The following is a 25,282-nucleotide window of genomic DNA, read 5'->3' on the forward strand; positions in this document are numbered from 1 at the left end:
TTGGCACAATGCAGTCAGACAAGTACCGTTCTCCTGGCAACCGCCAAACCCAGACCCGTCCATCAGATTGCCAGATGGAGAAGCGCGATTCGTCACTCCAGAGAACGCGTCTCCACTGCTCTAGAGTCCAGTGGCGGCGTGCTTTACACCACCGCATCCGACGCTTTGCATTGCACTTGGTGATGTATGGCTTGGATGCAGCTGCTCGACCATGGAAACCCATTCCATGAAGCTCTCTGCGCACTGTTCTTGAGCTAATCTGAAGGCCACATGAAGTTTGGAGGTCTGTAGTGATTGACTCTGCAGAAAGTTGGCGACCTCTTCGCACTATGCGCTTCAGCATCCGCTGACCCCGCTCCGTCAGTTTACGTGGCCTACCACTTCGTGGCTGAGTTGCTGTCGTTCCCAAACACTTCCATTTTCTTATAATACAGCTGACAGTTGACTGTGGAATATTTAGGAGCGAGGAAATTTCACGACTGGATTTGTTGCACAGGTGGCATCCTATCACAGTTCCACGCTGGAATTCACTGAGCTCCTGAGAGCGACCCATTCTTTCACAAATGTTTGTAAAAACAGTCTGCATGCCTAGGTGCTTGAATTTATACACCTGTGGCCATGGAAGTGATTGGAACACCTGATTCCAATAATTTGGATGGGTGAGCAAATACTTTTGGCAATATAGTGTATATAAATATAAATATAAATATAAATATATATATATATATATATATATAGACAGGGACCACCAGGGGCCAGTGTCCCTGTAGAACTGCTTCTGGCTCTGTGTCTTAGAGTGAGATTATTCCTTGATTAAAGAAGGTGAAACAATTTGCAGATGGATTTAGAGGATTTATTTAAAATAAGAAAAGAAAAAACCTATTACAAGTGCACATTATCAACTAATGATCTCATTTTAAGAAGATTTCCAGTTTAGTTTGATCCGTTTTTACAGTGTGACTCTAAATCGAAAGTTACGTATGTAACTACGGTTCTATGAATCCCGGATGGCCGCCAGAGGGCGGTGCTGAAAGCACTGAATGTTCCCTTCGGGCATGAGCAGTTCGAGTAATTATACCAACAGAGTCACACCTGTGACACCGGATGACCACTCAGAAGCTATATAGCCTGGTGTCATCCTTTGCTCTGCTCCTACAGAATCTTCTCGCAAAAGCAAGGATTCTGAGTGACAGAGAAGCTCTGGCGGTCATCCGGGATTCATAGAACCGTAGTTACATACGTAACTTTCGTTCTATTTAATCCCTACTGACCGCCAGAGGGCGGTGCTGAAAGCACTGAATGACTAATGCCAACGATGTCACAAGGAATCCTGAGCACATACCTCACAGAGGAGGCCCAGCAGAACCTTGTAAAAGGACCTGACCCAGGGGATGAGGGGCAGCCACATTGACACTGTAGAACCTGGTGAAGGTGGTTGGGGAAGCCCATGAAGCAGCAGCACATATAGCTTCCAGCGGAACCCCTCTCAAAGCAGCCCAGGAAGCGGTGACGCTCCTGGTGGAATGTGCTCTCACACCGACTGGCAGGGAGCAGTGACCTGCAGCGTAGGCGTGGCAGATGACACTCACAATCCAATGGGACAGACGCTGTTTAGAAAGAGGACAGCCTAACCTTGGACCCCCATAGCATAGGAAAAGCTGGTCCGAGCGTCTCAGATTGGCGGTGGCTGCAATGTATGCCTCCAACGCTCTTACTGGGCACAACAACTCAGACTCATTCTCAGTTGTACCAGATTGAGGCTGAAACCGAGCCAGCCGCAATGGCTGGTTACGGTGAAAAGGAGACAACACCTTAGGCACAAACGCAGTATTAGGCCACAGGGTAACACCAGAGCCATCTGGATTCCACCTGATACACCTAGGGCTGACAGAAAGAGCATGTAGCTCGCTGACCCTCTTAGCTGAGACGATAGCCATCAGGAAAGCAGTCTTGCAGGAAAGCCACTTGAGTTCTGCTTGTGCCAAAGGCTCGAATGGAGGGTGGCACAGAGCCGTGAGAACCAACGGCAGATCCCAATCTGGGGCTCGTGGGGCTGGCTGCTGGCACAACCTACGAGCACCACGCAGAAAAAGTGAAACCAGTTCATGGCGCCCCACTGTACGGTTGTCAACAGTTCGGTGAAGACATGAAATTGCTGCAACATACACTTTAAGGGTCGAAGGAGAGCGGCCCTTATCAAGGAGAGACTGGAGGAACTCCAAAATAGTGGGCACCGAGCAGGAAACTGGGTTCTCATTGTGGGCAGAGCACCACTGAGAAAAGAGGCGCCATCTGTTAGCATACTGCAGCCGAGTGGAGGAAGCCCTAGCACTCAATACGGTGTGTCTCACGGTGTCTGAACACCCAGTCAGCCTCCCAGGGGCCATGCCCACAGCTAGAGACGTTGAGGGTTGGGGTGCCATATCTGTCCCCCCAACTGAGACAGCAGATCCCTCCTTGCTGGAAGACGCCATGGAGTACCGTGACACAGACTCCAAAGCAGCGGGAACCACGGCCGCGCTGGCCAGAACGGAGCTACCAGCAACACTCTGTGGCCCTGCTCGAGAACCCTCCGTAGAGTCGGCCAAATCAGTGAGAGGGGTGGAAAGGCATACAGGAGAACCTGCGGCCATGGATGAGCCAGTGCATCCTGGCCCAGTGCGCCCGCCATCCCGGTTAGGGAATACAATAGGGGGCAATGGGTCCACTCCTCTGTGGCGAACAGATCTACCTCTGCCTGCCCAAAGAGGTTCCAGATTATGCGCACTACGTCGCGGTGAAGAGACCACTCTCCCGGAGCAGGTGCCTGGCGGGATAGAGAGTCCGCAACCTGGTTCTGCCGTCCTGGCAGATACGCTGCGCGCAGGGTACACAGACGGGGAAACGCCCATTCCAGGAGATCCCTCGACACCTTCAAGAGACGTGCTGACCTGGTGCCACCTTGGTGGTTTATATGATAAACAACAGAGGTGTTGTCTGTCCGAATCAGCACGTGCCTTCCCTCTAGGTGGGGCAGAAGGCACCTGAGGGCCATGTGCACAGCCCGCAGCTCCAGCACATTTATGTGTTCGGTGCGCTCCCTTTGGTCCCAGAGACCCCGAACAGCTCTGTGTTGCCACACGGCACCCCAGCCCATGAGGCTGGCATCCGTGGTGACCACCTCCCTTCGACACACTACTAGCCCCATTGGAACACCACTGGACAAAAGGGTCCCGTCTCGCCAAGGAGCTAGGGCATGGAGGCAGCTCCTGGTCACCATTAGCCTGCGATGCCTGTGCAGCCTGGCGTCTAGGCGAAAGCTGTTGAGCCATCGCTGCAAAGGACGCAGAAGGAGCAGCCCTAAGGGCACGACACGAGTGACTGATGTCAGTTTGCCCACCATTCGCAGGAAGATGATGTAGGGAAACTCCCTGCCCAGTCTGAATCGACGGACAAGCTGGAGTATGTCGTCCACCCTGTGAACAGATGGACGGGCCATCATGGTAGCAGAGTCCAGATGCATCCCAAGAAAGGTGGTTGTCTGAGATGGAACAAGACAACTCTTTGCCAAGTTGACTTTGAGGCCTAACAGTGACACATGAAGTAGAAGCTGGGACGTATCCCAAGAGGCAGCTACCTGAGAGGGAGCACAAAGAAGCCAATCGTCCAGGTATGGCAGAATCCTGACTCCGGAGGCCTGTAGAGGAGAGAGGGCTGCTTTCACGCATCGAGTAAACACCCTCGGGGAAAGGGAGAGCCCGAATGGGAGCACCCGGAATTGCCAATGGCGCCCCGATAGGCAAACCTGAGAAAACGGCGATGTTCTGCCGCAATAGGCACGTGAAAGTAGGCGTCTGTCAGATCTACTGATGTAAACCAATCTCCCGCCACAATGGTCTGAAGGACCTCTGTTATGGTGAGCATGTGGAAGGGAAGGACCTTCAGGTACCGATTCAGTCCCCTTAGATCTAAAATGGGGCGAAAACCGCCGGTCTTCTTGGCCACAAGGAAGTATGTGGAGTAGTAGCCTCTGGGTTGCCGCAGAGGATCTACAGACTCGATTGCCCCCTTGCCCAGGAGGGCGGAAAGCTCCTGGTCTAGTGCCTGAGATTTCACCGGGTCTGTGATGACAGTCATCTTGACCCGGTGTGAGAGGGGGGGCCGCCGTCGGAACTGGAGCCTGTAGCCATTGGTTAAGGTGGCAACCACCCATGGATCTACGGCATGAGCAGCCCAGAAATTCAGCTGCTGATGGGAAAAATGTCCGACGGCTGGCCCGGTGGCATCATCTTCTATCCCCACGGCCCCTGGGGGCTCTGGGGGGAGGGCGTCCAGGATTTGAGGCCCGGGTCTGTCTAACAGGGCGGCAGACTGGCTCACGAAAGTCCCTCCTCGGTCTCTGCCGCACATCATGGGGATAGGAACCAACAGGTCTGCCACCAGTCTGAGGTCGTGGCTGAACGCTGGGGGTAGTGGCAGGGCGGCCCGAACGCTGGGGAAAGGCAGGTATGCTCCTGCGAAGGCCGGAAAGCTGCTGGCTAGTCTGACGTGCCTGAGCAGTCCGTTCCAGCGCCTCCAAGGCAGCTGATCCAAACAGCTCCCCTGGTACAACCGGGACACCCCTGAGGGTCCTACGGCATGCTTCAGTCAGAGGAGATTGTGCCAACCAGACCTGTCTACGAGCTTGGACAAGGAAAGACATGACCCGTCCAAGCTCTCTGGTCATCAGCGCGAAGGCCTGCAGCGCTGCGTCACTATAACCAACCGCCGCACTTGCACCACCAGTGTCCTGAACAGATGCAGACAGGGCAAACATGAGGTGCGCCAGAGAATTGCCAAGGCGCTCCTGCATTGTACGCCTTACAGAGGAGGTCATCTTTAACCCGACATTGAGTCCGCGGGCACCGGACATCAGGACGCAGGGCTTCATCTGGTGACACAATCAGTGAAGCAACAGCTGGTTCAATTGCTGGCATACGGTCCAGGCCGGCCTTCACCGACTCATGCATGGCAGCTAATACACGACCATCCGATGAGAGACGCGACAGCGCTCTCGGTTCCCGCCAACAGGCGTGTAACTCCTTCAAGTACTCCTCTGATAGAGGTACAGAAAAAGGAGTAGGAGCCCTTCCATGTCTGAAAAAGGCACTGCCGGAGCTGGATGCCTCTCCTTGTGGGAGTTCCAGCTGCAGCTGCTTCAGGGCCATAGACATGACCTCCCGCATGGAACCGTCACTGGCCTCTCCAACCGCACTCTGAGATGAAAATGAACCAGCCTCAGAGGCTTGAGAGGACCCTGCCTCCTCCTCATCTCTAAAATGAGAAGCGGAAGCAGCCAGAGAGATAACGTCATCCTCTACAACCAGCTCGGGCATTGGTGGGGAAGAGAGCCCAACCACTGGGAGCGAGGGATCAGATTGCCGTGTCTGCAACAAGGACTTCATCTCTGCCAGCTCTGCTGACAACTGCTCCACCCTTGTGGACAGGCCCTGGTCAGGTTTGGCCCGCTTCCTCCGGGGGAGGGGCACAGATGCTGTGGTCCCACCACGGCGCTTAGAACGCTTGGGGGGAACCACCTGCCCAGAGGGCGGAAGGTCCGAGCCCTCCTGGGGGCACAACTGGGCCAACCGGGCCACCCTCACTGCATGGGGCATAAAGCTGCAGTTCATACAGGGGTTCTCAGACAGCGCCTCCAAAAGGTGCTCATGTCCAAGGCAGGTAGGGCACAGGTCGTGGACATCCTCTGCCTGCAGTGCAGCCCCACAATCCATGCAGCTGTGAGAGCCATCCATGTCGAAGGCCGACAAGGCTTAAAGAACAGAAAGTTATCGAAAATCGGGAGAGGGGGCGCAAACGCAGCCGTCACCAATTACAGCAGAGAAACGAAAGAGGCTGCGAGCACGAGGCAGCCGATACTGGGAGAGGGGGCGAGAACCGCTACCGTCACCAGGTATAAAACCAATAAACCAAAAAAGCTAACAACGTTAGCTGTATGGAAACTTAAGTTGGGAGTAGGAGCGAACAACGCTGCCGTCACCAATTAAGAGAGCAGACCAACGAAAAGGCTGCAAAAAAGGTTGATTTTGGGAGAGGGGGCGAAAACGCTGCCGTCACCATTCATAACTAAGCAGACCGATGAAGAAGGCTGCAAACAAACCAAAAAAGGCTAACAACGTTAGCCGTCTCCAACTTCGGCAAACGAAGTAGACCACACTTGGTTGGGAGAGGGGGCGAAAACCGCGGCCGTCAGTAATTATAGCAGCGCAGACCGGTGAAAAAAAGGATGCAAAAGTAGGGAATATACTGGGAGAGGGGGCGAAAACCGCTGCCGTCACTAGGTATAACACCAACAAACTAAAGACGATAACTACGTTAGCCGTATATAACTTCGGCAGTGAAGTTATTCACACTGGGAGTAGGGGCGAAAACGCTGCCGTCACCAGTTCGAAACAAAACAGCACGAAGCTGTAGGTAAAAAGCTAAAGTCGTGAGACGGGAGAGGGGGCGCGGACGCTACCATCACCAGCAAACAACTCACTTACCTTCCGTAATCCTCAGAATCGACCCGTTGCAGCCCTGGGAGGGCGGAGAATAACCGCAACTCCGGTCAAGATACAGGGGCTTCAGACAACGGGGAAGTTAGCGAACCGCTTGCGAAAAGAAAAAAGGAGCAGAGCAAAGGATGACACCAGGCTATATAGCTTCTGAGTGGTCATCCGGTGTCACAGGTGTGACTCTTGGTATAATTACTCGAACTGCGCATGCCCGAAGGGAACATTCAGTGCTTTCAGCACCGCCCTCTGGCGGTCAGTAGGGATGAAATAGAACCTCATTATGATGAAATGTGATCATAAAATGAAACATCTACTGACAGCCCAGATGGACTGGTACCATCCAGAACCTGCACATAACTTACCGGCTCAGCAAAGGCGTTGTCCCACAGGACGGTTGCTGTGGCGTTGTTGTCCTGACTGCCGTGGACGATCACCACCACAGGTAGAGACAGCGTCTGCAGGCCACAGATGGAGCATGAAGCTGAAAATCAGGATTGACCCAGTTCTGGAAATGACGGAAACCTTCAAGCTTAATAACCTTGACGTGAAAAACCAGCTCGTTTCCTCCGATGCTGAACTGGGACTCGAACAGGATGGTAAACTTCTCCTCTGTCACGGACTCGGCACCGCGGCGATCAGAACGTTTAATTCGCTTCAGGGACTGAAAAAGAAGGAAAGTGAAATTGCTGCAAGCTTAGAGTCATCGGGAACTACAGGAGGAACTGAAGCAGCGGCCAGTCCTCGCCTGGTCGGAACAGTTACCATGTTCCTGAAGTTGGCACTGAGGGTCCCTGTGGCCTGGTGGTACTCCATCACGCAATTGTTGTTCAGGATATCTCCGCTGCTTTCACTTTGAGACAAACACAGAACCAAACATCAGTTTCCTTCAGAAGCGGAAAGCAGGAACCTCCTAATGAAGGTTCACCAGGATATTAGCTTCAGTTTGATCCAATTAAACCTAAAAAACTCAGATCACAGAAAATAAAAATCTACAGATGTCTAGAGCAGAAACTCTAACATATTAAGGCCCGAACCTCAGAACACGATCAACCATTCACTGTAAACCGCTTACTGTGAACCAATAACTGTGAACCCCTCACTGTGAACCAATAACTGTGAACCAAAAACTGTGAACCGCTCACTGTGAACCAATAACTGGAATCTGCTCACTGTGAACCAATAACTGTGATCCGCTCACTGTGAACTAATAACTGTGAACCAATAACTGAACTGCTTACTGTGAACCAATAACTGAACTGCTCACTGTGAACCAATAACTGTGATCCACTCACTGTGAACCAATAACTGAACTGCTTACTGTGAACCAATAACTGAACTGCTTACTGTGAACCAATAACTGAACTGCTCATTGTGAACCAATAACTGAACTGCTCATTGTGAACCAATAACTGAACTATAACTGAACTGCTTATTGTGAACCAATAACTGAACTGCTCACTGTGAACCAATAACTGAACTGCTCACTGTGAACCAATAACTGTGATCCGCTCACTGTGAACCAATAACTGTGATCCGCTCACTGTGAACCAATAACTGAACTGCTCACTGTGAACCAATAACTGAACTGCTCACTGTGAACCAATAACTGAACTGCTCACTGTGAACCAACAACTGAACTGCTTACTGTGAACCAATAACTGAACTGCTCACTGTGAACCAATAACTGAACTGCTCACTGTGAACCAATAACTGAACTGCTCACTGTGAACCAACAACTGAACAGCTTACTGTGAACCAACAACTGAACTGCTCACTGTGAACCAAAAACTGAACTGCTTACTGTGAACCAATAACTGAACTGCTCACTGTGAACCAATAACTGAACTGCTCGCTGTGAACCAATAACTGAACTGCTCACTCTGAACCAATAACTGAACTGCTCACTGTGAACCAATAACTGAACTGCTCACTGTGAACCAATAACTGAACTGCTCACTGTGAACCAATAACTGGATCCGCTTAATGTGAACCAATAACTGGAATATGCTCACTGTGAACCAATAACTGTTAACCAATAACCGCACTGCTCACTGTGAACCAATAACTGTCAACCGCTCACTGTGAACCAATAAATGTCAACCGCTCACTGTGAACCATTAACTGTGAACCGCTCACTGTGAACCAATAACTTTGAACCGCTCACTGTGAAGCAATAACTGAACTGCTCACTGTGAAGCAATAACTGTGAACCAATAACTGAACTGCTAACTGTGAACCAATAACTGAACTGCTCACTGTGAACCAATAATTGAACTGCTCACTGTGAACCAAAAACTGTGAACCGCTCACTGTGAACCAATAACTGGAATCCGCTCACTGTGAACCAAAAACTGTGATCCGCTCACTGTGAACCAATAACTGAACTGCTTACTGTGAACCAATAACTGAACTGCTCACTGTGAACCAATAACTGTGATCCACTCACTGTGAACCAATGACTGAACTGCTTACTGTGAACCAATAACTGAACTGCTTACTGTGAACGAATAACTGGACTGCTCACTGTGAACGAATAACTGTGATCCGCTCACTGTGATCAGATCACTGTGAACCAATAACTCTGAACCAATAACTGTGAACCAATAACTGAACTGCTCCCTGTGAACCAATAACTGTGAACCAATAACTGAACTGCTTACTGTGAACCAATAACTGATCCGCTCACTGTGAACCAATAGCTGAACTGCTTACTGTGAACCAATAACTGAACTGCTTACTGTGAACCAATAACTGAACTTCTCACTGTGAACCAATAACTGTGATCCGCTCACTGTGATCCGCTCACTGTGAACCAATAGCTGAACTGCTCACTGTGAAACAATAATTGAACTGCTCACTGTGAACCAATAATTGAACTGCTCACTGTGAACCAAAAATTGTGAACCGCTCACTGTGAACCAATAACTGGAATCCGCTCACTGTGAACCAAAAACTGTGATCCGCTCACTGTGAACCAATAACTGAACTGCTCACTGTGAACCAATAACTGTGATCCACTCACTGTGAACCAATAACTGAACTGCTTACTGTGAACCAATAACTGAACTGCTTACTGTGAACCAATAACTGAACTGCTTACTGTGAACCAATAACTGAACTGCTCACTGTGAACCAATAACTGTGATCCGCTCACTGTGATCAGATCACTGTGAACCAATAACTCTGAACCAATAACTGTGAACCAATAACTGAACTGCTCCCTGTGAACCAATAACTGTGAACCAATAACTGAACTGCTTACTGTGAACCAATAATTGAACTGCTCACTGTGAACCAATAACTGTGATCCGCTCACTGTGAACCAATAGCTGAACTGCTCACTGTGAACCAATTACTGTGATCCGCTCACTGTGATCCGCTCACTGTGAACCAATAGCTGAACTGCTCACTGTGAAACAATAATTGAACTGCTCACTGTGAACCAATAACTGTGAACCGCTCACTGTGAACCAATAACTTTGAACCGCTCACTGTGAAGCAATAACTGAACTGCTCACTGTGAAGCAATAACTGTGAACCAATAACTGAACTGCTCACTGTGAACCAATAACTGAACTGCTAACTGTGAACCAATAACTGAACTGCTAACTGTGAACCAATAACTGAACTGCTTACTGTGAACCAATAACTGAACTGCTAACTGTGAACCAATAACTGAACTGCTTACTGTGAACCAATAACTGAACTGCTCACTGTGAACCAATAACTGAACTGCTCACTGTGAATCAATAATTGAACTGCTCACTGTGAACCAAAAACTGTGAACCGCTCACTGTGAACCAATAACTGGAATCCGCTCACTGTGAACCAAAAACTGTGATCCGCTCACTGTGAACCAATAGCTGAACTGCTCACTGTGAAACAATACAGGTGCTGGTCATAAAATTAGAATATCATGAAAAAGTAGATTGATTTCAGTAATTCCATTTAAAAAGTGAAACTTGTATATTATATTCATACATTACATACAAACTCATATATTTCAGATGTTTATTTTGTTTAATTTTGATGATTACAAATGACAACAAATGAAAATCTCAAATTCATCATATCAGAAAATTAGAATATTGTGAAAAGGTTCAAAATTGATGGCCCCTGGTGCCACACTCTAATCAGCTAATTAACTCAAACCACCTGCAAAAGCCTTTAAATGGTCTTTCAGTCTAGTTCTATAGGCTACACAATCATGGGGAAGACTGCTGACTTGACAGTTGTCCAAAAGACGACCATCGACACCTTGCACAAGGAGGGCAAGACACAAAAGGTCATCGCTAAAGAGGCTGGCTGTTCACAGAGCTCAGTGTCCAAGCACATTAATAGAGAGGCGAAGGGAAGGAAAAGATGTGGTCGAAAAAAGTGTACAAGCAAGAGAGATAACCGCACCCTGGAGAGGATTGTGAAACAAAACCCCTTCAAAAATGTGGGGGAGATTCACAAAGAGTGGACTGCAGCTGGAGTGAGTGCTTCAAGAACCACCACACACAGACGTATGAAAGACATGGGTTTCTGCTGTCGCATTCCTTGTGTCAAGCCACTCTTGAACCACAGACAGCGTCAGAAGCGTCTTGCCTGGGCTAAAGAGAAACAGGACTGGACTGCTGGTGAGTGGTCCAAAGTCATGTTCTCTGATGAAAGTAAATTTTGCATTTCCTTTGGAAATCAAGGTCCCAGAGTCTGGAGGAAAAGAAGAGAGGCACTTCATCCACGTTGCTTGAAGTCCAGTGTAAAGTTTCCACAGTCAGTGATGGTTTGGGGTGCCATGTCATCTGCTGGTGTTGGTCCATTGTGTTTTCTGAGGTCCAGGGTCAACGCAGCCACATACCAGGAAGTTTTAGAGCACTTCATGCTTCCTGCAGCTGACCAACTTTTTGGAGATGCAGATTTCATTTTCCAACAGGACTTGGCACCTGCACACAGTGCCAAAGCTACCAGTACCTGGTTGAAGGACCATGGTATCCCTGTTCTTAATTGGCCAGCAAACTCTCCTGACCTTAACCCCATAGAAAATCTATGGGGTATTGTGAAGAAGAAGATGCAATACACCAGACCCAACAATTCAGAAGAGCTAAAAGCCACTATTAGAGCAACCTGGGCTATCATAACACCTGAGCAGTGCCACAGACTGATCGACTCCATGCCACGCCGCATTGCTGCAGTAATACAGGCCAAAGGAGGCCCAACTAAATACTGAGTGCTGTACATGCTCATACTTTTCTTGTTCATACTTTTCAGTTGGCCAACATTTCTATAAATCCTTTGTTTTTATTGGTCTTCAGTAATATTCTAATTTTCTGATATGATGAATTTGAGATTTTCATTTGTTGTCATTTGTAATCATCAAAATTAAACAAAATAAACATCTGAAATATATGAGTTTGTATGTAATGTATGAATATAATATACAAGTTTCACTTTTTAAATGGAATTACTGAAATCAATCTACTTTTTCATGATATTCTAATTTTATGACCAGCACCTGTAATTGAACTGCTCACTGTGAACCAATAACTGTGAACCAATAACTGAACTGCTCCCTGTGAACCAATAACTGTGAACCAATAACTGAACTGCTTACTGTGAACCAATAACTGAACTGCTCACTGTGAACCAATAACTGTGATCCGCTCACTGTGAACCAATAACTGTGAACCGCTCACTGTGAACCAATAACTGAACTGCTTACTGTGAACCAATAACTGAACTGCTCACTGTGAACCAATAACTGTGATCCACTCACTGTGAACCAATAACTGAACTGCTTACTGTGAACCAATAACTGAACTGCTTACTGTGAACCAATAACTGAACTGCTCACTGTGAACCAATAACTGAACTGCTCACTGTGAACCAATAACTGTGATCCGCTCACTGTGATCAGATCACTGTGAACCAATAACTCTGAACCAATAACTGTGAACCAATAACTGAACTGCTCCCTGTGAACCAATAACTGTGAACCAATAACTGTGATCTGCTCACTGTGAACCAATAGCTGAACTGCTTACTGTGAACCAATAGCTGAACTACTCACTGTGAACCAATAATTGAACTGCTCACAGTTATTGGTTCACAGTGAGCGGATCACAGTTATTGGTTCACAGTGAGCGGATCACAGTTATTGGTTCACAGTGAGCGGATCACAGTTAGCAGATCACAGTTATTGGTTCACAGTGAGCGGATCACAGTTATTGGTTCACAGTGAGCGGTTCACAGTTAATGGTTCACAGTGAGCGGTTCACAGTTATTGGTTCACAGTGAGCAGTTCAGTTATTGGTTAACAGTTATTGGTTCACAGTGAGCGGTTCAGTTATCGGTTCACAGTGATTAGTTCAGTTATTGGTTCACTGTAAGGGTGTGCAAAATAATCGCAATGATGATGCATCACCATTCTAATTTTTGTGATCTACTGCATCGATTCTTGAAGGCAAGAAGGCAAGAGCAAGGCAAGAACAAATAAAATACATGAATGGTTGGCGCACATTAGCCAAACCAAGTGTAATACAACTTCCAGTCCAGCAGATGTCGCTGCAGATGTGTTGACGCCCGCTGCTTTGTGTCACAAGCATGTCTGGCCGTGGGATACTGCGACGAGTCATACGAAATAAAACATTGAGTGTGAACCAATAGCTGAACTGCTCACTGTGAAGCAATAACTGAACTGCTCACTGTGAACTAATAACTTAGAACCAATAACTGAACTGCTCACTGTGAACCAATAACTGTGAACCGCTCACTGTGAACCAATAACTGAACTGCTAACTGTGAACCCCTCACTGTGAACCATTATCTGTGAACCAATAACTGAAGTGCTCACTGTGAATCACTCACTTTGAACCTATAACTGTTAACCAATAACTGCGATCCGCTCACTGTGATCCGATCACTGTGAACCAATAACTGAACTGCTCACTGTGAACCAATAACTGAATTTCTCACAGTGAACCAATAACTGTGAACCAATAACCCTGAACCAATAACTGTTAACCAATAACTGTACTGCTCACTGTGAACTGCTCACTGTGAACTAATAACTGTTAACCAATAACTGAACTGCTCACTGTGAATCAATAACTGTGAACAAATAACTGAACTGCTCACTGTGAACCAATAACTGTGAACCAATAATTGAACTGCTCACAGTGAACCAATAACTGTTAACCAATAACCCTGAACCAATAACTTTTAACCAATAACTGAACTGCTCACTGTGAACTGTTCACTGTGAACCAATAACTGTGATATGCTCACTGTGAACCAATAACTGTTAACCAATAACTGAACTGCTCAGTGTGAACCAATAACTGTGAACCGCTCAATGTGAATCAATAACTGAATTGCTCACTGAGAACCAATAACTGAATTGCTCACTGAGAACCAATAACTGAACTGCTCACAGTGAACCAATAACTGAACTGCTCACAGTGAACCAATAACTGAACTGCTCACAGTGAACCAATAACTGTGAACCAATAACTGTTAACCAATAACTGAACTGCTCACTGTGATATGCTCACTGTGAACCAATAACTGTGAACCGCTCACTGTGAACCAATAACTGTGAACCGCTCACTGTGAACCAATAACTGTGAACCGCTCACTGTGAACCAATAACTGTGAACCGCTCACTGTGAACCATTAACTGTGATCCGCTCACTGTGAACCAATAACTGTGATCCTCTCACTGTGAACCAATAACTGAACTGCTCACTGTGAACAAATAACTGAACTGCTCACTGTGAACCTATAACTGTGATCCGCTCACTGTGATCAGATCACTGTGAACCAATAACTCTGAACCAATAACTGTTAACCAATAACTGAACTGCTGACTGTGATCCGCTCACTGTGAACCAATAACTGTGATACGCTCACTGTGAACCAATAACTGTGATACGCTCACTGTGAACCAATAACTGTGATACGCTCACTGTGAACCAATAAATGTTAACTAATAACTGAACTGCTCACTGTGAACCAATAACTGTGAACCGCTCACTGTGAACCAATAACTGTGAACCGCTCACTGTGAACCAATAACTGTGAACCGCTCACTGTGAACCAATAACTGTGAACCGCTCACTGTGAACCAATAACTGTGAACCGCTCACTGTGAACCAATAACTGTGAACCGCTCACTGTGAAGCAATAACTGTGAACCGCTCACTGTGAACCGCTCATTGTGAACCAATAACTGTGAACCAAAAACTGAACTGCTCGCTGTGAACCAATAACTGTGAACCGATAACTGACCTGCTCACTGTGAACCAATAACTGTGATACGCTCACTGTGAACCAATAATTGAACTGCTCACTGTGAACTGTTCACTGTGAACCAATAACTGTGAACCAATAACTGAACTGCTCACTGTGAACCAATAACTGGGAAACAATAACTGAACCGCTCACTGTGAACCAATAACTGAACTGCCCACTGTGAACCAATAACTGTGATCCACTCCCTGTGAACCAATAACTGTGATCCGCTCACTGTGAACCAATAACTGTGATCCGCTCACTGTGAACCAATAACTGTGATCCACTCACTGTGAACCAATAACTTTGATCCACTCACTGTGAACCAATAACTGTGATCCATTCACTGTGATCCACTCACTGTGAACCAATAACTGTGAACCAATAACTGTGAACCGCTTACTGTGAACTTCTCACTGTGAACAAATAACTGTGAACTGCTCACTGAGTACCAATAACTGTGATACGCTCACTGTGAACCAATAAATGTTAACTAATAACTGAACTGCTCACTGTGAACCAATAACTGTGAACCGCTCACTGTGAACCAATAACTGTGAACCGCTCACTGTGAACCAATAACTGTGAACCGCTCACTGTGAAGCAATAACTGTGAACCGCTCACTGTGAACCGCTCATTGTGAACCAATAACTGTGAACCAAAAACTGAACTGCTCGCTGTGAACCAATAACTGTGAACCGATAACTAACCTGCTCACTGTGAACCAATAACTGTGATACGCTCACTGTGAACCAATAATTGAACTGCTCACTGTGAACTGTTCACTGTGAACCAATAACTGTGAACCAATAACTGAACTGCTCACTGTGAACCAATAACTGGGAAACAATAACTGAACCGCTCACTGTGAACCAATAACTGAACTGCCCACTGTGAACCAATAACTGTGATACGCTCACTGTGAACCAATAAATGTTAACTAATAACTGAACTGCTCACTGTGAACCAATAACTGTGAACCGCTCACTGTGAACCAATAACTGTGAACCGCTCACTGTGAACCAATAACTGTGAACCGCTCACTGTGAACCAATAACTGTGAACCGCTCACTGTGAAGCAATAACTGTGAACCGCTCACTGTGAAGCAATAACTGTGAACCGCTCACTGTGAACCGCTCATTGTGAACCAATAACTGTGAACCAAAAACTGAACTGCTCGCTGTGAACCAATAACTGTGAACCGATAACTGACCTGCTCACTGTGAACCAATAACTGTGATACGCTCACTGTGAACCAATAATTGAACTGCTCACTGTGAACTGTTCACTGTGAACCAATAACTGTGAACCAATAACTGAACTGCTCACTGTGAACCAATAACTGGGAAACAATAACTGAACCGCTCACTGTGAACCAATAACTGGGAAACAATAACTGAACCGCTCACTGTGAACCAATAACTGAACTGCCCACTGTGAACCAATAACTGTGATCCACTCCCTGTGAACCAATAACTGTGATCCGCTCACTGTGAACCAATAACTGTGATCCGCTCACTGTGAACCAATAACTGTGATCCACTCACTGTGAACCAATAACTTTGATCCACTCACTGTGAACCAATAACTGTGATCCATTCACTGTGATCCACTCACTGTGAACCAATAACTGTGAACCAATAACTGTGAACCGCTTACTGTGAACTTCTCACTGTGAACAAATAACTGTGAACTGCTCACTGAGTACCAATAACTGTGATCCGCTCACTGTGTACCAATAACTGTCATCCGCTCACTGTGTACCAATAACTGTGATCCGTTCACTGTGTACCAATAACTGTGATCCACTCACTGTGTACCAATAACTGTGATCCGCTCACTGTGTACCAATAACTGTGATCCACTCACTGTGAACCGCTCACTGTGAACCAATAACTGTGAACCAATAACTGTGAACTAATATCTGTGAACTGATCACTGTGAACCAATAACTGTGATCCACTCACTGTGAACAAATAACTGTGATCCACTCACTGTGAACCAATAACTGTGAACCGCTCACTGTGAACTTCTCACTGTCAACAAATAACGGTGAACTGCTCACTGTGTACCAATAACTGTGAACTGCTCACTGTGTACCAATAACTGATCCGCTCACTGTGTACCAATAACTGTGAACTGCTCACTGTGAACCAATAACTGTGAACCGCTCACTGTGAACCAATAACTGTGAACCGCTCACTGTGAACCATTAACTGTGATCCGCTCACTGTGAACCAATAACTGTGATCCTCTCACTGTGAACCAATAACTGAACTGCTCACTGTGAACAAATAACTGAACTGCTCACTGTGAACCTATAACTGTGATCCGCTCACTGTGATCAGATCACTGTGAACCAATAACTCTGAACCAATAACTGTTAACCAATAACTGAACTTCTGACTGTGATCCGCTCACTGTGAACCAATAACTGTGATACGCTCACTGTGAACCAATAACTGTGATACGCTCACTGTGAACCAATAAATGTTAACTAATAACTGAACTGCTCACTGTGAACCAATAACTGTGAACCGCTCACTGTGAACCAATAACTGTGAACCGCTCACTGTGAACCAATAACTGTGAACCGCTCACTGTGAACCAATAACTGTGAACCGCTCACTGTGAACCAATAACTGTGAACCGCTCACTGTGAAGCAATAACTGTGAACCGCTCACTGTGAACCGCTCATTGTGAACCAATAACTGTGAACCAAAAACTGAACTGCTCGCTGTGAACCAATAACTGTGAACCGATAACTGACCTGCTCACTGTGAACCAATAACTGTGATACGCTCACTGTGAACCAATAATTGAACTGCTCACTGTGAACTGTTCACTGTGAACCAATAACTGTGAACCAATAACTGAACTGCTCACTATGAACCAATAACTGGGAAACAATAACTGAACCGCTCACTGTGAACCAATAACTGAACTGCCCACTGTGAACCAATAACTGTGATCCACTCCCTGTGAACCAATAACTGTGATCCGCTCACTGTGAACCAATAACTGTGATCCGCTCACTGTGAACCAATAACTGTGATCCACTCACTGTGAACCAATAACTTTGATCCACTCACTGTGAACCAATAACTGTGATCCATTCACTGTGATCCACTCACTGTGAACCAATAACTGTGAACCAATAACTGTGAACCGCTTACTGTGAACTTCTCACTGTGAACAAATAACTGTGAACTGCTCACTGAGTACCAATAACTGTGATACGCTCACTGTGAACCAATAAATGTTAACTAATAACTGAACTGCTCACTGTGAACCAATAACTGTGAACCGCTCACTGTGAACCAATAACTGTGAACCGCTCACTGTGAACCAATAACTGTGAACCGCTCACTGTGAAGCAATAACTGTGAACCGCTCACTGTGAACCGCTCATTGTGAACCAATAACTGTGAACCAAAAACTGAACTGCTCGCTGTGAACCAATAACTGTGAACCGATAACTAACCTGCTCACTGTGAACCAATAACTGTGATACGCTCACTGTGAACCAATAATTGAACTGCTCACTGTGAACTGTTCACTGTGAACCAATAACTGTGAACCAATAACTGAACTGCTCACTGTGAACCAATAACTGGGAAACAATAACTGAACCGCTCACTGTGAACCAATAACTGAACTGCCCACTGTGAACCAATAACTGTGATACGCTCACTGTGAACCAACAAATGTTAACTAATAACTGAACTGCTCACTGTGAACCAATAACTGTGAACCGCTCACTGTGAACCAATAACTGTGAACCGCTCACTGTGAACCAATAACTGTGAACCGCTCACTGTGAACCAATAACTGTGAACCGCTCACTGTGAAGCAATAACTGTGAACCGCTCACTGTGAAGCAATAACTGTGAACCGCTCACTGTGAACCGCTCATTGTGAACCAATAACTGTGAACCAAAAACTGAACTGCTCGCTGTGAACCAATAACTGTGAACCGATAACTGACCTGCTCACTGTGAACCAATAACTGTGATACGCTCACTGTGAACCAATAATTGAACTGCTCACTGTGAACTGTTCACTGTGAACCAATAACTGTGAACCAATAACTGAACTGCTCACTGTGAACCAATAACTGGGAAACAATAACTGAACCGCTCACTGTGAACCAATAACTGGGAAACAATAACTGAACCGCTCACTGTGAACCAATAACTGAACTGCCCACTGTGAACCAATAACTGTGATCCACTCCCTGTGAACCAATAACTGTGATCCGCTCACTGTGAACCAATAACTGTGATCCACTCACTGTGAACCAATAACTTTGATCCACTCACTGTGAACCAATAACTGTGATCCATTCACTGTGATCCACTCACTGTGAACCAATAACTGTGAACCAATAACTGTGAACCGCTTACTGTGAACTTCTCACTGTGAACAAATAACTGTGAACTGCTCACTGAGTACCAATAACTGTGATCCGCTCACTGTGTACCAATAACTGTCATCCGCTCACTGTGTACCAATAACTGTGATCCGTTCACTGTGTACCAATAACTGTGATCCACTCACTGTGTACCAATAACTGTGATCCGCTCACTGTGTACCAATAACTGTGATCCACTCACTGTGAACCGCTCACTGTGAACCAATAACTGTGAACTAATATCTGTGAACTGATCACTGTGAACCAATAACTGTGATCCACTCACTGTGAACAAATAACTGTGATCCACTCACTGTGAACCAATAACTGTGAACCGCTCACTGTGAACTTCTCACTGTCAACAAATAACGGTGAACTGCTCACTGTGTACCAATAACTGTGAACTGCTCACTGTGTACCAATAAATGATCCGCTCACTGTGTACCAATAACTGTGAACTGCTCACTGTGAACCAATAACTGTGAACTGCTCACTGTGAACCAATAACTGTGATCCACTCACTGTGAACCAATAACTGTGATCCACTCACTGTGAACCAATAACTGTGATCCACTCACTGTGAACCGCTCACTGTGAACCAATAACTGTGAACTGCTCACTGTGAACTAATACCTGTGAACTGATCACTGCGAATCAATAACTGTGATCCACTCACTGTGAACCAATAACTGTGATCCGCTCACTGTGAACCAATAACTGTGAACTGCTCACTGTGAACCAATAACTGTGATCCACTCACTGTGAACCAATAACTGTTAACCATTAACTGTGATCCGCTCACTGTGAACACATATAATCAGATGAATCTAGATCAGAACCAATGCCATCGTCGTCATAACCGAATGTAAACATTGACCTTTTTTACAGCCAATCAAACTTCTGCCAACGGGCGCCGCTGACTTCCTCACCTGTGCGTGCTCTCGTTCTTCAGGAGAGCTTTAGCCTGCAGCTCGCTGACTATGACGGCCTTCACCTGGGGGGGGTTCATGTGGACATTGAGCTTCCCACCCACCAGCAGACGGACCGTCGCCGCAAACTTAGTCTGGGTCTTTAACACCTGAGGAGGCTGCTTCTCAATGATGAAGGTGCTGAAACAGAGGAAGCAGACGTTGGTTAGCAGGCAGCTGATGAAGCCCTTCAGCCACTGAGGAAACGGGACCAGAACCGCCTCCACCAGGAGCAGAGACGGCTGGCACTCCATTAAAGACACGGAGCCACAGCAGCAGAGGATGGTTGGAGCAGGTCTAAGATCAGTGGCGCAACATCAGAGGATGGTTGAAGTGGGTCAAAGGTCAGCGGTGCAGAGCATCTTCTGGGGGTGGGGTCCAGTAGGGGCCTGAATCTCCTCACCTGGTGACCAGGGCGGAGATGATGTCGGTGATGTCAGCGTTGAGCTTGGTCAGCAGGTCCTCCATGGAGCCCGGCAGAGGAAGCTGCTGGGTGAGATGTTCACAGCGCCGGATCTGCTGTCGGTTCTGCCAGATCATGTCAGCCAGCTTCTCGCACCTTCAGAAGAAACAAAGGTCAGACACCCTGGGCAATGAGGCGGAGCTCTAATTGAGAGAAGGAAATCAGATGCAATACCAGGACTGCAGGACGTCCAACCCCCCCTCATGAGGACCTCCGTTCCCCGCCAGCTGCTGCCTGCGCTTCCACTGGATCAGCTCCTCTTCCAGGATCAGAGTCTGCTGCTTCCTCAGCAAACCCAGAGTCTTCTGGTGCTGCTCTGCCAGGTCCTACAAACAGACTCTGAAGGTCAGCAGGTCCAGACTCACCGCAGCTGCAGCAGATTAGTCCTCCACCAGCAGAGCCATGACGGTCCAGGTGGAGCCGACATTTTGGCTGAATGTTTCCTCGTTAAGAGGAATCAGGTTAAAGGTGCTAAAAACTGACAGAACCTTCTGAGGAAGACCATCCGCCATCTTCCTCACAGTTCAAAGGTCATAAAGGTCAACGCTGCTGCATATCCTTCACTACACTGTAACTCACCTGACAGTGTCTGAAATAGACCAAGGATAACTCACCTGGTTTCCAAGGAGACCCATCATAAAGGGGCGGAGCAACAACCTGTTTATGTCCTGAAACCTTTTATCCTGAAGAGTCGGCCATGTTTGATAGAGCTTTCTAATGTATCTACTGTGTTTAAAAACCAAACAAAATAAACGGATCACGTTTGACCAACAAGAAGCCTCCTGCTATTGGGCCCCTTTTTGCAGCAGAGCGCTGAGGCGGAGGGAAGAACGTAGATGGGAAGTGCGTCCGTACCAGCCTGTACTTCTGTAGTGTGCTGGCCTCCCGGGCGAGCCACGCCTCCACAGTGGCCCGCTTGCTCTGCAGGGCGGCCTCCCGCTGCTTCCGCTCAGCCAGTGGCACCGAGGGCAGGCTGGTCAGCTGGGCTAGCAGGGCAGAAAAAGGAAGCAGGGTCACAACCAACCCTTCTAAGTCTGGATCATTACGGAGGGCAAGGGGGGCCCACTGTAGGTACCAGATCTGCTCAGGGCCCCGCCCCTTCTTATGACATCATCATATTTCAACGCCACTCGGACAAACTGTATTGCACCTGTTTCTTAAGGATCGAATCTCTTTAAGTCTCAACATATTATTCCCTATATCTGTTATTATTTTCCATTTCATCGGCGATCTAAAGTAGCTGAAAGTAGAGTTGTAAAGTTGTCAGTCTGGAAGGAAAGTCCTGCCTTCTACGACAGGCTGAGCTCTGCTATTTAACAAGGAGATAAGAAAAGGCTCAGGTTATTTTTATTCTTTTTATTAAGATCTGAGGGCAGAGGAGGACGAATGGAACATCTGAAAAATGACTTTCATAGAGATTGTAGACAAATAAAACAGTTATTCTACTTGTAGAATAACGAACAGTTGTTGATACAAAGTTAAAAGTAGTCTAGCTTAATCAGGCTAACCAAGCTCTTTATATCACAGTCTAACAGTTACTTTGTTCACCAGAAACTGTTTTTTCGGTTTTGTTATCGATCAGGTAAAACTTCATCGGCCATTAGACACGCTAACGGACGCTGCATGATGTTACTATCGTTGTCTGGGCAACCACTATGTTTTACATCACTTGGCAACGTTCAGCCAAGCTTAGCGTAACGTCACTGGCAGGAAGCAGATCTGGTAGCTGCAGAGGCCCAGAAGGACAGACTGACACAGAACCAGAGCAGTCTGTTAGAAACACAAACCCTCCACAGAAACAACAAAACATCAATAAAACATCAATCACAGTCGGTCCCGTTTTTAGAAAAGATCAAAGGGCTTTTATTTGCCTGGAAACAGCCAATAGGAGCGTCTGATTTTACCAACAGGTAAACAGCTGGATGCTTAAAGTTTCTCTATGCTGGGAGTCAAAGACATGGAGGACGAATTTAAATGGCGTCCTGCAGAGATCAGAAACCCAACAAGACATGACGTTGACTCCCAACAAACGGCCTCTGAAATCAAACGGCTCCCATGAGCCTTTGCTCATGGTCCCGCTGCCGCCAGCCTCACCCTGGATGCGCAGGTTCTCCTGGTACTGGATGATGAAGTACTCCTGGCTGTGCTGCAGTTTCCTGAGCTCGTTCTCGGTTTCCTGCGTGGCCAGGCGCAGCTCTTCGAAGGCCTGGTTGATCTGCTGGTGGCGCTGGGACAGCGTGTCCATGGCCTGCGCCCGGCCCCCACAGCTGGCCTGCAAACACAGTCACCTCTTTCATTCACGGCATCTTCTGGCTCCAGCGTGGAGCCGAGAGCCACGTCAGATCCATCAAACTTACATTTGTTGCTTCTTGAACCAGTCTCTGCTCTGATTGGAGGATGTGTTTGATGCAGCGCACCAACTCAAACGGACAGCGGTCATAAGTGCTCTGCAGACATAAAACGGAAACAGCAGAGTTACTTCATCTGGAGGCTGCAGCCGCTCAGAGAAGCAGAACCATCGTCCTACAGCAGCAGCTGATCCAAGGGAGCATCTAGGAAAGCCTTCAGCTAACGACAGAGGAGTCGCGCACAGCTCCAGAGGAGTCTGGCAGCAGAGAGAGACACGGAAAATAGAAGCACACAGGCTCAGAATGAATGAATGTTCTCCATCTTACCTTGAACTGGTCGGCATAATGGCCCAGTTTGATCTTCAGGAGGAAGCCGTCCTCTCCTCCCTGCAGCTGAGCTTTTCTCTGCAGCTCTGCCACCAGGCTGTCCAGCAGACGCTTAGCTTTAGCTTCTTCTCCTGTGTTATCTAGATCCACCGAGTCCCTGAGGAGAGAAAACAGCAGTGGAAGAGGAACCTGCAGAGCCTCAGGCTCACGTTAGATCATAACAGTACCGTACCACGGCTGGCTCTCGATCCACTGGGCCAGGTAGTGTCGCACCTCTATGGGGAAGTGCTGACCGTACAGCGCCTGCATCTGATGCAGCGCATCGCCCTGAAGCTGCTGGGCCTGAATCCACATCGCCATGGCGCCACCTGAGGAGCCAGGAGGGGAGCAGGGGAAGGAGCCTGGAACACAGGAGGTAAGACCTTTGACCTCTTCACATCCAGGAAATTAAGCAGGTGTTTTTAACTAGGTCAGCCAGAGGCGAGTAGTGATATGCTGACCTCTGACCCTAATTAGGAGCTGCTGATGGATTAACTGCTTTTATTCACTAATCTGAGGAAACGTGTGACCGACAGCTCCTTCTAGGATCTCCTAACACTCCTATCACTAACATCTACATCTCCATCAGACAGAGAAACACCCGAACATTACATCCACCATCAAACATCTCCTGATAGTCAAAGAAATGAGAAACCATGAGAACCAAGTGGACCTTTATGGAGGTGTTTCTACTCTGATCTGGTTCAGAATTCTGTGTTTTAGAGAAGCACGGTGGCAGCAGTGTGATGCTGTGGGCCAGGATTCCTGATTGATGCTCTCCAGCAGGAGGTGGTCAGCTCATCAGGAACTTTAGCCAGCTTTGAACCAGGTGGAGTGGCCTAGTCAAAGTCTGGTTGTTAATCTGACTCAGACACTCATGATGGATGCCATGTGACGTGGCGGCTAACTGCTGGAGGACGGTTTCTCTACCATCTCACCTGTGGTCCAGGTGTTGACCCAGCAGCAGGAGAACCAGAAGATGGTGGATCTACCACCAGAAACCAGGACCTGACCACCTGCAGCTGGTTCTACATCTGTCCAGATCTTTCTACCAACATGGATCTTCTACAGGTGGATCTCCATCCTTCCTTCTTCTCTGCCGTGCTGATCCAGAACCAAACCTGGATCCAGTGATCCAGAACCAGACCTGGATCCAATGATCCAGAACCAGACCTGGATCCAATGATCTGATATAAAGAACTCTACCCAACCTGGATCCAGTTCTCCTCAACCTGAGCCTCAGAGCAGGGAGGAGTTTCTAGAAGCGATCAGCTCCTCTTGAGCTTCCAGGTAGGAACAGCCTCTACCTGGAAAACCAGCCGCTGAGGGGCGGAACCGATTGGAGCCACTTGGCCGGGTCTTTTGGGACTGACTCGGTTCTTTTGGGACTGATTCGGTTCTTTTGGGACTGATTCGGTTCCTTTGGGACAGACTCGGTTCCTTTGGGACAGACCCGGTTCTGTTCCAGAGGCTAGCAGCTAGCAGAGCAGCTTCCACTTCCTGCGGCCTTCCTTCCCTCCTTCACTCACCTCAGGAGGCTGTAGCTCAGCCCGCCATGCTTCTCCTCCAGCCGCCCTGCAGTTCCGTCCAGATGGGTCTGTCTGGTACCGGATCGGTCTGACTGGTTCCGGTCCGACAGCAGCGAACAGAACCTGGAGAACCTTGGGAACCTGGGGAACTCGCTCAGAACCGTCGCTACTTTTAGAAGCGAGTTCAGGACCGAGAGAGACTTCCGGGATCTGAGCTGCTGACGGCGCTGCGCAGCTCCTCCTCCTCCTGTTCCTCCTCCTCCTGTTCCTCCTTAGTTTTTAGTTGTTTAACATTTATAGTTTTTATATTTGAATATTTTAATTTTAACTTGTACAAACACTGAACTGTCAAATTCATCTTTCTTAGGTTCTTCTAGACATTTG

At 47.4% G+C, this 25,282-nt stretch overlaps 1 protein-coding gene across 1 annotated transcript in view; it reads right to left on the reverse strand.

The window, feature by feature from the left end:
- LOC119796116 (signal transducer and activator of transcription 5B-like) overlaps positions 1–25,039 on the reverse strand; it is a 31,063-nt gene extending 6,024 nt beyond the window's left edge. Inside the window, exons 1-12 of the mRNA XM_038304526.1 lie at positions 24,899–25,039; positions 23,563–23,731; positions 23,331–23,487; positions 23,013–23,102; positions 22,750–22,927; positions 21,511–21,641; positions 20,830–20,981; positions 20,596–20,751; positions 20,154–20,333; positions 7,296–7,383; positions 7,072–7,194; positions 6,896–6,988 (exon numbers count right to left, since the gene is read on the reverse strand). Coding sequence (XP_038160454.1) covers positions 6,896–6,988; positions 7,072–7,194; positions 7,296–7,383; positions 20,154–20,333; positions 20,596–20,751; positions 20,830–20,981; positions 21,511–21,641; positions 22,750–22,927; positions 23,013–23,102; positions 23,331–23,487; positions 23,563–23,690 — 1,476 coding nt within the window. The 5' untranslated portion in view covers positions 23,691–23,731; positions 24,899–25,039. The remainder of the gene's footprint in view (positions 1–6,895; positions 6,989–7,071; positions 7,195–7,295; positions 7,384–20,153; positions 20,334–20,595; positions 20,752–20,829; positions 20,982–21,510; positions 21,642–22,749; positions 22,928–23,012; positions 23,103–23,330; positions 23,488–23,562; positions 23,732–24,898) is intronic.
- Positions 25,040–25,282: the final 243 nt, after the last annotated feature.

This window comes from Cyprinodon tularosa, unplaced genomic scaffold (genome assembly GCF_016077235.1).
Source record: "Cyprinodon tularosa strain WSP-4 unplaced genomic scaffold, ASM1607723v1 ctg537, whole genome shotgun sequence".
NCBI lineage: Eukaryota > Metazoa > Chordata > Actinopteri > Cyprinodontiformes > Cyprinodontidae > Cyprinodon > Cyprinodon tularosa.